General features: G+C 43.5%; 1 protein-coding gene across 2 annotated transcripts in view; it reads right to left on the reverse strand.

The window, feature by feature from the left end:
* The window catches only part of LOC112553390 (carbonic anhydrase 2-like), a 43,272-nt gene extending 26,884 nt beyond the window's left edge, over positions 1-16,388 (reverse strand). The window contains exons 1-2 of one of the 2 annotated variants that reach the window (XM_025220578.1): positions 16,172-16,388; positions 2,916-3,144 (exon numbers count right to left, since the gene is read on the reverse strand). In XM_025220578.1, the coding sequence (XP_025076363.1) occupies positions 2,916-3,144; positions 16,172-16,231 (289 nt within the window). In that variant the 5' untranslated portion in view covers positions 16,232-16,388. Of the gene's footprint in view, positions 1-2,915; positions 3,145-7,248; positions 7,415-16,171 lie in introns of those variants that run through there. The other variant, XM_025220577.1, reaches the window with a different exon arrangement.
* Between the last annotated feature and the right edge of the window lie 238 nt (positions 16,389-16,626).

Here is a 16,626-nt window from a genome sequence, read left to right on the forward strand (position 1 = left end):
AACACCGTGCTCAGCTCTCCAAACCGAACGGCACAGGCCGTTGCTTCGCAACACAATCTTTCAAACGGACAGTTATAAACAGGTTTTGTTAATGCACCTACAGCGGAAATGCTGAAATGACAGAACACACTGGGCTTCCAACAACTGAAAGCTGCACAGGCATTTCCCCTTTCGATGTGAATCAACGGAAATCGTTTGCGGATGATAGTTCAGTCTAAAATAAATAAATAAAACAACAACACCCCCCACACACACACACACACACACAAAAGTTCTGTGTAAAATATAAATGAATGTTTAAAAACACTATGCGTGACACGGCCCTTTAAGCGGGGACTGATAAAGGTAAATTGCTTTTCGAAAAAAAAATTCCTGGTATTTTTCTGTCCTTCTTTCAGCTTCATAAAGCTGGAGACCTTATTAATGAATGCTTTACATTTAAAGACTGTTCGATTCTCGGCAGAATCAGGCCAGAACAAAAGACCCTCCGACCGGTTTGTGAACAAGTTTAGCCACGCACGGTTAGTACAAGAGTTAACAAAGTGTCAGTCTAGGACAAAGGATTCAATCGTGCTGTTAATTAAAAACCCCTTCATCCGGTTTACACACACAGACACACAGCTTTTATAAATAAGTAGGATTTTAAAAATTGTGAGTACAAGTGGACTTGAATACAAACCCACAGGAACGAACACATGATGCATAACATATCTTAATGGTAGTTTGCAATCAGTAAGTTTTATTTTAATCCTTGTAGCCGAGTTTGTTTGTTTGTTTGTTTGTTTGTTTGTTTGTTTGTTTGTTTGTTTGTTTGTTTGTTTCATAGATACTTCAACAGAATCGGCACCGCTCCAAGCGACAAATGGCTTTGTCTTGTCTCAGGATCAGCACTTTGATAGACCTCCTGGCTCAATGTCCCTCCGTGATACTGGTGGTTTTGGTGATCTGTCACTTATAGTAACTGCCAGCTCTATCGCCTTGTAATCTATTTGGGTCTACTGGCTTATCCTGTGATCTACACTGGCTTACATGCACTCTCTTTGGCTGTACTGACATAAGCTTGATAGTATTCGTCTCTCACCAGATGTAGCTTCTGTGCAATCAACCTCTGGCCATCGAGGATTTTGAAATGCGCCAAGACACCCAGGCCGTTGAATGACACGAAATTTATTGTTGTTGTTATTATTATTTATTGCTTTGTCAAAAGTAGTGCTTTCAACTAATGCGAAAATGTAAGAACATGTATCTGACTAAATAAAAGTGAAAATAGCTTGCATGTGATACAAACTTTCCCAATGACAAGTCTCTAAATGCTCATGTAATAATAAGCGTTTATTAGGCGCCTATTCAACGGGTATTTGAATTGGGGAAAAAAACGGTACATAAATGCAACACGCGCACGCACACACAGGTGTACACCTGTATGCTCGTTTGAATAAAATACTGGAACTCGAGGGCCAACAAACTGTCATTCACGCTGCGAGCAATGTTAAACAGAACAGTGACCTCTGTTCAAATATTTGCTTCGGTCTCTCATTCTTACATGCTTGATGAAATGCTCCGATCCATCCGGCCGCTGGTAGTACAACCGTGCTGCGCATACAAAAACTATAAAACAAACGGCGACCACGGACTGTAATCATGCGTGACAGTAATTACCCGCCCTTGTGTCACAGACCAGCTTTGCTTAATTGTCGTTTCTGGACCACTTACAACGATCATGTTTTTAATATAAACTTTGAAAAAATATTTTTATATAAATTTTTATTCTATTTTTCTCCATGTGTAAAAGTTTCCTAATTAAATGTAATTCGCATTTATATATGTTTAAACGTAGATAAGTACGTGGTTATCCTTAATCTTGAGGTTAAATTCTAAGTGGAGAGTGACCCTGTCCTGATGAGTCGTTTATCACTACCTCCCGGGTCATTTATCACGCTAGCCTGTTCACCGCACGTTTCATGCCGCACTCGCTTCCCCCTAGCGAGCAAGGCACCTCGCCAACAGCTATGCTGTGTCTGTTTGCCCTCTACCACACAGCGCACCTGGAAGGACTCCAGCCGCTAATGCCACAGGTGACGGGAATGAGACAGGTCTTCCTGTAACAAACAGGCTTTGTCCCGAGCCTGGGCACTTTGGAGAAAAAAACTCTACAAGTTAACGGAGACTTGTCACGTTAAAAATGCGTTACCTCGCAAGTTCAGTTTTTTTTCTTCTTCTTTCTTTTTTTCACCCCAAAACTCTCTCTATCTCTCTTTTGTGTGTGTTCCTAACATCTTGAAAATGAAGAGTTTCAGAGTTTTCAAGGAAGCTCGAACACTGGAATAAAATGAATCTTAGAAATTCTAGATGATAAAGTAATTGGCCCTATACAAGTTTTCAGTATAAAAGTTTTTTGATACTTTCAGGTCATCGTCACTTCGCATGTCAGAACTGTCTCCGACTCACCAACCTGCTACGTACACCACCATTATATCACTTTTGTGTCCATGCCTGTTTTCGTGAAAAAAATAGTTTTAAAAAAGTTTAAGAAACTAATACGCGTGTGGTGTCAAAAGCGGAGGTAAAGCAACCATGGCTTAACGGTCTACAGCACGAAATAATTCGTTTGACCATTTTTTATCCTAGAAACTGCAATAAATATTTTACAATCATATGATATGACGCATGTGTTAACGCATTCAAGCGTGCCTATGCGCCATGGGCAAACCTCATTCTTCTTTTTTCCCCTCCCTCTCTCTGCACAGAGAGAGGCAGGAGAGATGTTACATCAACTGTCACAACTTTTAATTTATTCTCCATTTAATAAGTATTGCAGAAGACAGAAAACAATACAAAACTAAAAGAAAACTGTCAACCACAAAAAGAACTTTAAAAAAAAAAAAGAAGAAAAAAAATCTAATGTGATAACTCACCATTGGTAGAGCCGTATCCCCAGTGAGCCATGTCGATATCCAAAGGCCAAGTGGAGACTGTTAGCGACGGAGGATGTACTCTGCACGCCGCACGCGGACGGAGGTTGTAAGTGGCAGTACCCGCGTGCCAAGTGGAGTAGTTGCCTTCGCGCTCTCGCACTGGAGCCTGCTGACTAGCGGCGACGAGGCGGCTGCCGGACCTTTTATTGGTCCGTGATGGAGCAGGCACCTGCGGGGAAAATGGACATAGGGTGAGTAGATATGGCGGGGGTAAAAGTTCGGTAAATACACTCCACGCGGCGGACAAACCGCCGAGCCAGTCCGTGACGTCACTGACCAATCAGGCGGCACGACCTTTCGTTGAAGGGGGCGTGACGGGTCCTTTCTTGGGCGTTGACTCGGGGGGATCCTTTAAACGATTACTCTGGAGGTTGATGACAACCGCATTACTTTAGTGATGTGTCAGATCTGACATGTTGGTGTGTTGTGATGAACACGGACATGATGTCGACAGCAGGCGCGGCTTGTCAGTTATATCGTTTACATTTTCCTCACGTTATCAGACTCGTCGTGTTGTCAATGTCGTGTATGAGTAGTGAGTAGAAACGAGCAGCGAGTATCGCTCTTCATGAAAAAGAATGAGATCTGAGCCTTGCTTTACAGTGAATGTATCGCTGAAACTTGGCGTATATGTATACACCTCGGGAGTTCCTCTGAAGGGAGAGGACTCCGCCTGTCTTGTGAAGGACGCTTCTAGGACATGCACGGAGCTCTGGGAGCTGTGTAGTGTGTGGGAGGGGTGGGGAGGGGCACGACAAGCGATAGCTGCGTCAGGATTGTCGCTCTTTGTAAAGTCAACGGCAAGGTCAGTTGAGGTCACCCGTGAGAACAGTAAGTCTTGAGAATGAGAGCGAGAGAGAGAGAAGGGAAGACAGAGCGAGCTAACGTAAAATGATAATTACTGTACAACTGTCTCAAGAAAGAGAGTGAAGAGGGGAGGGTAGTCACTGAACCTCGTTCAGCTTCAACGCCTGCCCGTTCCAGACTACAACCTCCATCCACCCCTCCATCTTCCCAGGTATCGACCCGAACCCCCTGTTCTCATCCTCTCATTCTTTCTAACGTTGCCTTTTGCTTCCCACAACCGGTCGATCCGTTTGGCAACCACTTCCCATCCCCCTACATTTCCCCTGCGCCCCCAAACCCCTGTACCATCTCGTCTCCTCTGTATCCCTATCGCTGATTGGTTCTTTACGACCACAATTCTGTCTAAAGGATTGGTAAGCTCACCCCTTCCCATTTATAGGTCAATATGTCTATTTTTAAATCGCCTCCCGACTTAGTAAGATTATATAAGGAGGGGAAGCGGGGGGAGGAGGGAGGGACTGTTAATAAGTGATGCCTCGCTGAGTTATATGTAGAACATATCAGAGACTTCACCCAATCACACACACTCACACACATATATATTTCAATACAAACCCTTGTCAGGATCGATAAGCGGGACCGCGACTCATTTCTTCAAGGAGACAAGAGAGTACTTTCCCCTTTATTTCGACACCGCGCGTTCGAATTCCTGGTGCGGCTCGCACCTGCTGACCTACATCGGGCCCATAATATTCCCGTTAGCTGCCAAAATAAGAGAAAAAAGTAGTGCCAGACAGCCGACAGCGCTCGTTCAATGAGTGTTCTGTTTGTGCTTAGCCACGAGAATGGATTTCAACTCTGGTCACGCGAGCGGGTCTAAGCGTAAACCTATAACAAACTTCCCTGAATTCCGCTGATGTTTATCTCTGTGTGTATAGTCTGCAAGCTGTAACGGGACCAAGGTGTGGTTGGTGAGAGAGAGAGCGTGCGCGAAAGTGAAAGTTGTTTTGTCATGGCCCGTGAGGAGTGAAAGAATGAGAGAAGAGAATGCATGTGGTGCAAGAAAATGGAGATAAATGAATTAGTCATTACACAGTTTTCTGTTACGTAAATATGATCAGGTTTATTTGCTATTTGAAACTTTGTATAAATAATAAATAATGAAAGATATATCGCATACCCACATTTGTAAGCAGTGTGCTATTAGCGCTTAAAACAAGAGACATGGACACCAAACGAGGGACGGGAGATTGAACAACAATTCTGACTTGGACTGAAGACTGGTGATTGATTTCTTCTTTCAAAGGAACATAGGAGGACTTCCGTTTTAGTGTAAGCTTGTTTGTCACCATCCAGTCTTTGACTCCGCTAATACAGTCTTGTATGGTGCTAGTAGCAGAGTGAGACACCCGGCTAGTGGAGCTGTACAGCTGCGTGTTGACAGCATATGATTGATGAGAAACATAGTGAGACTGGATAAACGACGAAACTGGTTTTGTGTACAAAATGAACAAAACTGAGACTTGGGGTATCCCACAGGAAAAGCAGGAGGTAAAATATCTACATAATCAAAAAGGCTTGTAGGCATTGGGTTTAATTGGCAAGCTGTTGAAAGGCTTTTAGAATAATTGCCTTCACATCGGCCTCAGAGACTGATGAAACTTGGTTAGAGAGCATCCCGGGAGAACATCACAAGAGATGCTGTCAGGCGCCGACATCGAGCCTAACGATGATGGAATGTCTGGTATCTTGCTATTGAAATAATCAGTAACAATTTGCGGCAGGGTAGGCAGCGGACAATGGTGATGCCGTGCGAAGTCCAGAACTTCCATTGCAGATGTCAAATAGCTTTTTAGAGGAGGTGCAATTAATTATTTGGGCTTGGAGATAGGACATTTTGTCATTGTGTATGAATTTTGCAACGTGGATGGTGAGTCCAGTCTTCCGTTAAACACGCTCAGCTCGCCGGCGAGTGCACTTCAGGTCATTCGACAAGGATCTGCGAATACTACATGTCAAGACACCGGGACGTGGTCATCAACCACTCTGTGCAAAACAGTCCAATTGATGAACAGATGGTGGGTGGAGCAGCATATCTGAAGTTGTGCTCTGAATGCCAGTCCATCAATATTGCATAACGAGCATAACGGTGTAAAACCTGGAACCGATGATGGGCAATGGCGATCAGTGCGCCTTAGTGGTCAGACGAGAGATCTTGAGAAAAATCAACTGACTGCACTAACTGGTCATCAGGTCGATTAATGACCCACACCAAGATGTGATCTCTATTGTTAGTAGGCCGTAACACGGACTGGACGAGACTGTAGTAGGCAGAAAAGTCCAGCAAAGAAAACAAAGAAACACAAGTTGTCGAGCTCCACCTTCAAGTGAATGAGGCGATTAGGGCAGGTAACTCTACATAATTACAATTATACAGAAATATAATAAAATACGCTAAATGAAAGTCGAAACACAGCCATGGTTCAAACAGGACACATAGTGATTAGCTGGAAGAGGTCAAGCTGACATATGGAGGGAAGGTCACGTGCATGCATAATTTTCCGAAACCGTCAATACATGTGGGAAATGTCGCAAAAAAAAACCTAATAGCTGACAAACCGAAAATGGCTATTCTCAACAGACATTTTCCCCAGCAGTCCTACTTTTATCCTGTAAAGATCGATGCGACTCCCACAATTAATTAAACGCACCACCTCGACATTACTAAGTGCTGTCTCGTTTGACATTTTAACTGGAATACTTTTTTTTTTTTAATAGCCTCATTAGTTTGGATTCGAATCTGCTGTCTCGATGTCTCGACTAACGACAGAAGGACATCTACACGGTGTCGACGAGCATTTTTCCTCCCACTTTAACTTGTGCTTGTGTACATTTGACCCCGAAGTGGAATGGGTACGCAAGAACAACTTATCGGCCATAAAAGCGGCTGAAAGCCACTACGGACTCTAGTGCCGGGTAGGTGAGCTGACGAATGTATAAGCAGGCGCCAACGGCTAGAAACAAATGACGTAGCAAGGTGTTGGTGGTTTAACGACTTTTTTCCCACCGCACCGAACAGGACAACAGCTGACATATGGGCACTCGACAGAAGCGGTCTATTGACTATTGCCGACAGTTTGTACCTCAATGCGTTGCCTTAATCTCCATTAATCAGAGCGCAAATGAACCTCACTGTACCCGGGTTCAAAGGTCTTTATGTTGTGCACAGAAAAACGAACCTATCGTGTCACCCAGTTGATATTTCTGAAAAAAAGTCTCGCATTATGTTTAGAGGTGGACCTACATAACTAGGGTATTTGGTAGGGGTACACACCCCAGGTAAAGTGGGGGAGGGGACTCAATCCACAAACACATCAATCGGAATTCTTGACATGCTGACGGCAAGTGTCTAGTGGTGCACGCTGGGAACGGCAAAGCTTTCTTCCAAACAAAATCTTTCGCTCACCTTTTTCTTTCGCGCCATTTTGGAGGCTGAGTGGGCGACTGGGGTCCGAGATCGTTTCCGTGTGCTCGTGAAATCACTCATGATTGATGAGATCGATACAACAATACAGACACGTGATACGACCAGACACCTGGCTTGCAGCGTCCTTGGCTTGACCTCACGGGTAGTAGCCCTCGCGCGGCCACCCACCCACCCCGGAACACTCGTGCAGACGGAGGTCCTGAGTGCACAGGTTCAAGATGGGTTCAAGTAATACGAGAGTTTGAGTGTGGGTGTTCTCCTTGCTGTAGAGGTTTTTTACGTACTGCAAAGGGGTTCTGTGTATGGGTTCGAGTAATGATCGAGGGTTTAGAATATCCCCCTCTCCTTGCTGTGTTACTCTATACACTACAAACTGTACGAGTTATGTGTGTGATACTGAGTTTATTAATATTTTCTCCGGGAAAAGTAAAGAGAAAAAAAATCATAAATAAAGCAGGCAAAGATTTGTTTGCTAACGACCAGTGATAGCAAATAATATGGAGCAATATCTTTAGCCGATATTGAGCAACATCTTCCACAACTCTAAATATTTTTAAACGATAAGTGAGCGTTATCTGAATACAAAAGTAAGAATCTACAGAGGCAATATCTTTTCGTTCTTATTCTGTGAAAGTAAATGCTGGATGAAACTACAGGCATTACCCAAAATAGTCCTTCACTGGACAGGCTGATAGCAAGAGGAAACGTGGTGGGCCGAAAAGAAAAATGCGAAGGTCAGTAGAGAGAGAACTAAAGAATTAGAAACTATAATGGAACAACATTAGCTAAAACAGACAAAAATGGAGGTCACTAGTGACCTTATGTACCGCGTAGGAGTAAGTAAAGTATGTGTTAATGCTTAAAACTGAACTGTCCCATTTACAGAGTATAATAAAAAAAAAAGAATAATGTCCATACAGGCTGAACCACCCAGGATGACATTGCGGGTCTACAGTTCAAACTGTCAACAACAAAAACTGATAGACAACAGAATATATGCAAAACTGGCTAAGTTCTATGTAAATAAAGTGGTTCAAAATCAAGGAAAACACGCACTGACCTTTTCAGAAAAGGATGTTTCCGGCAGTATTTCTGTAATTCGCTCTTGTGTAACTCACTACTGCGAGTCAGTTATGAGCTCTACACCTCTGGTCTTCCTCAAAACATCAGCTATAGGTGCAATATGTTAATTAGATAACGACTCCTAGGTCACTGCAGAGGTGTCAGATGAGTAAGATAGCTTAGATAAATGTTTACTTATCAGACGAACTCTTCCCGCAAAGCCATCCTTCACACGGTTTGACCAAGTGGAAAACCGATGGCAGAGTCAGTAGGACAGTCTGCTAAGTAATGTCCACATTTTTGTCTTGGGACACAACCTACCCTCAGCTGAGGAAAAATCTTTCAACTGAAATAATATACAGTCTTCACGGGGAAGTAACTAGTCTTTTCCTTGGCCACGATTTTTGTCGATTTAGTTAAACCGTATGAAGCGGGCTTAACATGCCCTTTGAGTGACGGTTTCATACGATTGGAATGTAATGTCCCTGGGGCCATGGAGCAGGTGGAATTTGGGACAAAAACAAGTTTTTTTCGGAAAATATCTTTTGTCGATACTCTCTTGTATTTGTTTCCGGTTTCTTTCCCCTTATCTTCCATCTCGATCGAAGAAGCAAGCTGCAGTGTGTCGCATTACGATGCAAGGATGTTTTTAAAATGTGAAAATTGGATTTCACGAGATAAGAAACTTGATGGCCATTTGTGACTATAATGTATGGATACCACTGTAATCTATAATGATAAATACAAACATTCAATAACAATTTCTTTGTACTGCATACCACATATAAGTTATTGTAACCATTGAGTCACTGTGACAGGGGTTGTACTAATCCCAAATCTGAACGACTGGCAATATTCAAACAAACCTCTTTCATTGCCATCATGCAGCAGACCCTCGGTGCTGACGAGATGAACTTTAACCTCAGTCCCTCTATCAGTAAGCTATGAGTGCTGGTCCAGGGACTACCATTAAATCAGAAATGAAAAAAAAAAAAAAAAGTTTTTAGCTTACGAAGCTTGAAGTGTCGAGTCGAACTCATAGAGAAGATTACTCTTTGTTGCTGCAGGCACTTTCGCCTAAGTTAACATAAGCTTTAATTAACGGCTTGCCGTTTTACAAATGACATGTAACGGGCCCCACACATTATCAAGAGTATTCACCAAGCAGTGGTGTAGGACGATGCTCAGCTGTGAGGTGAGAGGGGGTGGTGGGGGGACTCCATGCTATCAATGAGCGACGCTCGCACATTATGAAAAAAAAGAGCTATCGCAATCACAAGAAATCATATATGAATTAGATAAATTTTATAATCATATTACTTACATTTACGATTTGCAAGTCTGTTTAAAAAAAATCCCTGCATCATCTGTTAATGAACTCTATTGTAATTTCATCTTTAAACATGTGCATGATGAGACAGTTATTCAAACGCTTCTGTGTCCTGGAACTTATCAGATATGTTTTTATTGGTTGTAAGGCAGAAAAACTGTTACCGTGGTAACTAGGATAGTAAGATGCTTTGACTGTTAACTGAACAGTCCTTTTGTCTGGGTTCAGATGATGATATTGGCAGAAATGCCTTTCAGTCTGGTGAAGTCAGTGTCAGAGCTATGGATTCTAGTGATATTAATGGACTGTCTGTGCTCTTGCAAAGTGCTGCCTCAAAAAGTAACCTTCCGATCTGTCTCGGCATCTGTCTTGATGGGGAAAAAATTCCTTTTGATATTTTTGAATATGTCTACAAGGAGTTAATACTGTTATAGATATTATATACTTTTCAGTTCACGAGTGATTACAGACTAGAAGAATATAGATTATCAACAACAAGTAGACTAGACTGAGGTACTTAGTGCCATGGTAGTGACTTGAACCTGCTTCTTGTCAACTTGTGAGAGAAAGAATTGTGATAGCTGGGATGTTTATTGGGGGCCTACCCCTAGGATGAGTGAAGCATGGAAGAAGACAGCTAAGAAGGTGATAGACCACCACGAATTATGAACATCTCCCTGGCAGGTCACTCAGCCAACGCCCAGGAAGGCTTTTACATCTACCCTTCCCTTCACCCCGACACATCATCACCACACCCCATTCCAGTTATCTCCTCTTTGGCTCTCTCTCTCTCCTCTTCTTGCTGGAGATATACTGAAGCAGTAAAGTATCGAATCAAATCTCTTTTTTCTTTCTTTTTACACTTTGTGAGAAATCACATCTCGAGCATTGGCCCAAATGTGGGAGGGGGCAAAAAAAAAAAAAATAGTCTTGTCCCTTTCGCTATGATTTTTGAGGAAGCGGATGCCCACGTTGCCCCCTGGTGCATGCCTCACTGCAAAGTAAATAAATCTGACAGGTATTAGCCTCGTGCGACCACACGTGGTCTTATCGGAGCCGCACACCACGAAGTACATAAAATGATATGTACATACCTCGTGATATCGAGGTAGTAGTAGCACTACTCACGATGTACAATATGCTACAAATCATTCTCACGAGAGAATATTAACAAGACAATATACTATCTACAGTATCATTTACTATCCCGGCAGCTCATTAAGTAGAGCACTTGCTTAATTGTGTATCCGATATTCAGGGTTTAAACGATGCCGACACAGTTACAGCCATTCGACTCTTCCCATAAAACTAATTGGACTTTTGATAAGCTTTAACCGCTCTCTTGACCTAGGAGTATAGGGTGTAATTAATTGTCCTGCTCTACAGGCAGAACATAAGCAATATTTACGCAGAGCCAGAGGGGCATGGTACCCGGGCCACAATGAAAGTAACACGAGTGGTAGAGGTCAAAGTTCGTTTATTGTTAAGGTCAAGTTTAATCGCTGTGATGGGGAAAAAAAAAGTAAATGCCCTTCTTCTGTCCTAGAAGACACTGTCACTAGTGATGAAAGTTGCGGAAGATGAGTGACCATGATTTATGTGCGAACGGTCACCGTCTCACCTTCACTGCTTTATGTATGCTGCGTCTTTATTTTAATCATCGGCCTTGTAAGAGCCAGCCTCAGCAATTTTACGACTGACAGACTAATTGTTAGTTTATCTCCTGACAGAATTTATAGCTGACGACCTGCAGCCTGAAGGAGCATTAATCATCTGGCAATATTCATGACCGACAAAGTGAATGTGCAATCACCATCTCACAGGTTATAGCGGCTCCTCCTGCAGCTTTTTACTTTCGTTTTAATCACGGTAACACCTCGAGGCACGTGCAAACCAATCGTTTACACTTGTGTCACGGGGCATAAATTAGTCGGGGATATGTTGTGTGATGACATCGACGACATGCAAAGTCTCTCTCGTGCTCACCTGCGGCTAGACTCTTCCTCTCGTAACAACACCTTTGTCAGAAGTACAGGTAGTGCAGCTTCAATACAATGTCAATGATGCCATTCGTTTACCTGTCACCGTTAAGTTGCTTCTCTCTGCCCCTCCCATCTGTGTAAGTGCGTGTACTCGTAGATACATGTGAAGGAGAGAGAGCATCAAAAAAGAGAGATAAAGATCGTTGTCACAGAGCAGATAAACAATAAATTCGTTTGATTGATAGATAAGCAGTAAGAGAGTTAAACAACGGACCCAAACAGTGGGCAATATTGTCAAGAGCTGTGATACTCTCCCATTTTACCAGTCTTCCTCTTCTTCTAAATGGCATTAAGAGGAAGGACCAAGCAAGTAAGGGACAGATACAAGCCTCTGATTGTTGGAGGGGCGACCTGTAGCACACTCAGGTTGACAGACAGCTGCAGGTCTGTACATGACGACCCACGATTCCCACCACTATCCCCTTCCCACAGGTATGCCATTATTTGCTCATCGCCACGAACGGATCGTGTTCCAAACTGCTGCAAAACAGCAGTTTTGCGAGACATCAGGTCTGCAAGTAACTTAATATTACTATTTTGTTAAAGGAGAAATCAATCCTTGTGTTGCTAACCTCCTGAGCTCCTGAGTGAAAGATGTGGTGACTTTCTTATTATAGCTTTTTGTTGCGAGGCCTTAAATATCTATACATTACATGCTTACTCCCCACCACCACCACAACCACCACCAAGACACTTTAAAGATATTTCTGCGCAAAAAGAAACCTGTGCTGGGTATGCCATCGATACCCAGACCCTTTCATTAAGACATTGTCAAAATGTCAGGACATACAAATTGTGATTTAAAAAACATAGTTGCCATTTTAAAAGGCAGTTCTTGTTCTGAAGTCAGTCAGTATGACCTCGCAATCTCTTATTCCTTGTCTGAAAGCCTAACAAAGGGATTTTTTCGAAAATGTTTTGGTCGCTAACCAGATCCACCCGGAAAGTAGCCCAGCCTCACAGAGAACGCCTCTCACCTCAAAAGCTTTGGGTTCGTGCAATGACAGGTAAAAGGTAGTAATCTTCCCCTCGTTCTCCATATCCAGGTCTCGGGGGTGGGTGGGGTGGAGGAGGGAACTGATAGGGGGGAGGCAAATACGGGGTAACAGAGGAATTGTTCTTTAGTCACTTAACACATAATAACAACAGGACATGAAGTGTTGTAGCTTCACGCGCAGTGCGCCTCGATTTGGAAAAAGATCGTCGGATCGAGGCTCGCCTGGATCTTTGACTAGAGAACTCTAACAGGGCCTAAGCAGCAGAAATGGATACCTCATTTATCATGGAATGGAAGAACTGCGACTTCCACGGGTCGTAGTCTAGACTCGATAAAGCTTATACATCACTGCCTCTATGGAGTTATTGGATCTTTTATCTGTTCTTTTAACAGCATGCTACCACGGGTTACGCGCACATACACGCAGACATGAGGATTGTTATGCAGACTGTTCAGTCAAAAGCGCTGTAATCCCCACTGGGATGCTATTCGTCAAATTCGTGAAAGATCGGCAAAGCCACGGCGTCACGTGACACCACGCGCATTACAAGAGTCGCCATGACCTTTGACGTTAACTGCAAGTCGATTGTATGCTCCTTAGCAGCTAAAATGCTGCCGAGCAAACACGGCTTCTGGCTGCTTCTAACCTGTCACCGCACATCTGTCCGTCTGCTGTACGGTTAGGGCATCGCTTTCAAAGCTAAGCTCGGGCGAGACAGAGGTGAGCTGGGGCGGCACGCACGAAGTCCACTTAAGTCCGCGGATTAAAGTCTTTACAGCCAATCCGTGCTCGTGCCTTTTACCAAGTGCTGAAAGGCAGCAAGGTCTCCGCGACCCTTCACCCCTCGTTGATGAAATAGCCTCAGATCATGACCTTAGTTTGTGTTGACCAGCATGGTGTTATTCGTGTGGCCATCATGGTGTCCTAGGCGTGATCCTTGATCTGACTATAATGTAATTGTAATGCGTCCTTCGCCTCGCTCGTTTCCCCCACCACCGCCTTTTTTTTTTTTTTGTAACACATTAAAACCTTTTTTAAAAATTAGAATTTTTTTTTCAAAACCTTTCCCGTAAGGCTAGCTGTTGAGTGTTAAGACTACACTACCTCAACCAGGTGCAACTGTCCTCGTTGCTACAACACAGATGTGGTCTGATGGTTTTTGGATAGCAATGTGCGTGTCAAGGACTAGAATGAAAAAGATGAAATAATGCTGAACATACGAACGTCAAGACATTTGGAGTTCAAGACTGGAAGTTATCATATGAATTGAACAATCTTTAAATGTCAACAATAGACGTTTTTAATAAATTAGGACACGTTTTTGAGGGTTACAGACATTTTCGAGGCTTTAGAATTCACCATAGAGCAATTAATTTTAAATAATAGAGCCTTCTACCTCAGGGCGGAAAAGAATGGTTGGACCAGGAGAGGGAGACGAGGAGCACATGCTGTGCCGGCTACCCTAGTGATCTGGCTTCGCTGATTGCTTCCCCTCTGACCTGACAGGTACCCTCATCTCCCTCCACTGTGACGAATCATTTTTTTTCTTTCCTCTCGGACAGTAGAGGATTGTATATCTACGTGAATTATTGTTCCTCGTTGTCGAGGGCGGTCCGGTGGCGCAACGGTTAGCGCCTGTCGCCAATACAGTCAGTGTTGGCTGTACTGGGGTCAGCTCTGGTCTCGGGCTCGCTGTTCTTTCTCTTCATGTGGCATCTGTCTACAAGGCTGGCTTCCTTAGTTGCTGGCTCGGCGTAAGACACCTATTCCCCCTCCCCACATGTCAAGTTTTCAATATACAACCCTACCACCGTTATTTCAACAAAAAATCTTTCAAAGGCAAAAGAAGGTGACATCCCTTTAAAGTGTACACACACACACAGACACCCAGTATTTGTCTAAGCTACGACCGACAGGAGAGTTGAGGTCATAGTAAGTGCATCCCTGACCTTTTGTGAGCTCACGCTATGTGCGCATGGGGACAGGCTTGTACCTAGAGAACGGAGACCTGTCTCTGAGTGGGTATGCATTATAAAAAAGAGAGACCGTTTGTATATCTGTTTACGCGTTTTATTTATCTGCATGTCAGACAAGGCTACGCGTACGTGTGTGTGTGTGAAAGAGAGAAAGAGAGAACAGAAAGTGTCTGTGCCCGCACGCATGCTTCTAAGTCTGCGTGACTAAGAGTCCTTGCGTGTGACAGGCATTCTGTCTCGTATCAATCATCTTATTTACATCACCTCAGTCTGCTATTCTTCCTTTCCTGAGACAGGATTTAATTTCCTTCAACAGATCCAAGCAAATGCCACGGGATTCAGATGCATGTCTCTGTGGGGTTGGCCCAACTTCCGTCAGCGGGAAGATAACTCCTTGTCCTTTGTGTTCTGTGAATTTATGAGAAGTAATGTTTCCGGTCTTCGGCTCTGTCCTTTTTTTTAAGACAGCTTGCACAAAAAGTTGTAATAATCTTTATAGTTTATCTCTCTGACGCACGCGTGCACGTGCACACATCTTTTCTGTTTTTTTGGGGTCTGGTTTCTTGGTTCACGTTGGTCTTTGTTTTGTTCTATGTCCTGTCAGTTCTTTTGAGTTAATGTAATTTTCATCGTTGGTTTCCGGAGGATGAGATTTAATTTCCGTCAAAACATAGGTCCATGTAAATTGTCCAAAACGTCATCTGCGTGTGTTGGAAACATCATAGCGTCTAGCTTCCGGTTAATTTCCTCCTAATGTCTTTTCTGTTAATTTTCGATGAATCTTCTCTTTTCTGTTCTCCGCGTTAATAGAGCTCTGATAAAGTCAAATCGCAACTTGCATACACAACACACATACGAATCGGAAAATACCAATAAAAATACACATACGAATCGAATAAAAAAAATGACAGGTATTAAATATCAGCAGTGTACGCATAACAAACGCGCGCACACACACACAGTCAGAGCGCTCGAGACTTCAACAGGGCATTGCAAAGGTCAAGGTCTTAAACTTGCGATGACCCGTAGTCTCGTCTGCGCCTCGTGCTGTGTTCTCGAGTCAGCAGCGCCGTGTCCGTTCCGTGTAGTGCTCTCACAACATCAACAAGCATCAATACACAGCTTGGCTACGATTCACTGGCGCTGACAAGTTCAAGGTAATCTGCTCGTATCATCCGTACATCGCACAGCTTGTGTTACTGGTGGCCTTCATACCTCGACCTTCGTGAACTAAACGCGGTCACACGGCTACGAAACTATGCAATCGAATGTATTTTTAAAGCATTCAATATTAATTAAAGATTTTAATATACTGCTGACGATTCTATACTTAAAGCCATGCAGAGTGAAATGTCGACAGAACGTATAAATAAAGTAGAACAGACCAACCCAATTTCAAAATTAGAATGTTTTTCGGTGCACATAACCCGACCTTGGCCTCTGCACCTTAAAAGTATGTCAGCGAACAGATGTGTAAACACCGAAATTTCTTACCTCCAAGTAAGGCAGCCCGCGACACAAAATACTGATGCCATGATACCTCAGACTCGGCATGGTGATGGTTGGTGTGGAGACGAGCGACAGCAGATTCTAATTCGAGAAAAGGTCCCTAAAATTTCGGCCTGTGTTCCGTCAGGGGGGTCCCCTGGCCAAGGGAAGGGTGGTTATAGATTTTTCTGTCGTCTGCAAAGCGCCGGTCTGTCCAAAAGTTGGTGGCGTGGCGAAACGCGGCGAAAGTGCAGGGATGCTCCGTTAACCTCGTGACTCAGCTTCGCTGTGAGTTGTTGTGAAAATGTCGGCTTGAAAACCACAACCCACGACAAATCTGTTTAATTCGTCTTCAGTCCGCAGCTACTTAGCCCACGGTACAATAAATTAGAGAGAGCACCCGTGAAGTAGGTGAGCAATAATCTCTACAATTTGTCGAAAAGGAGGCTTATATCGTCGTC

The sequence above is a fragment of the Pomacea canaliculata genome, linkage group LG12, assembly GCF_003073045.1.
Source record: "Pomacea canaliculata isolate SZHN2017 linkage group LG12, ASM307304v1, whole genome shotgun sequence".
Classification (NCBI taxonomy): domain Eukaryota; kingdom Metazoa; phylum Mollusca; class Gastropoda; order Architaenioglossa; family Ampullariidae; genus Pomacea; species Pomacea canaliculata.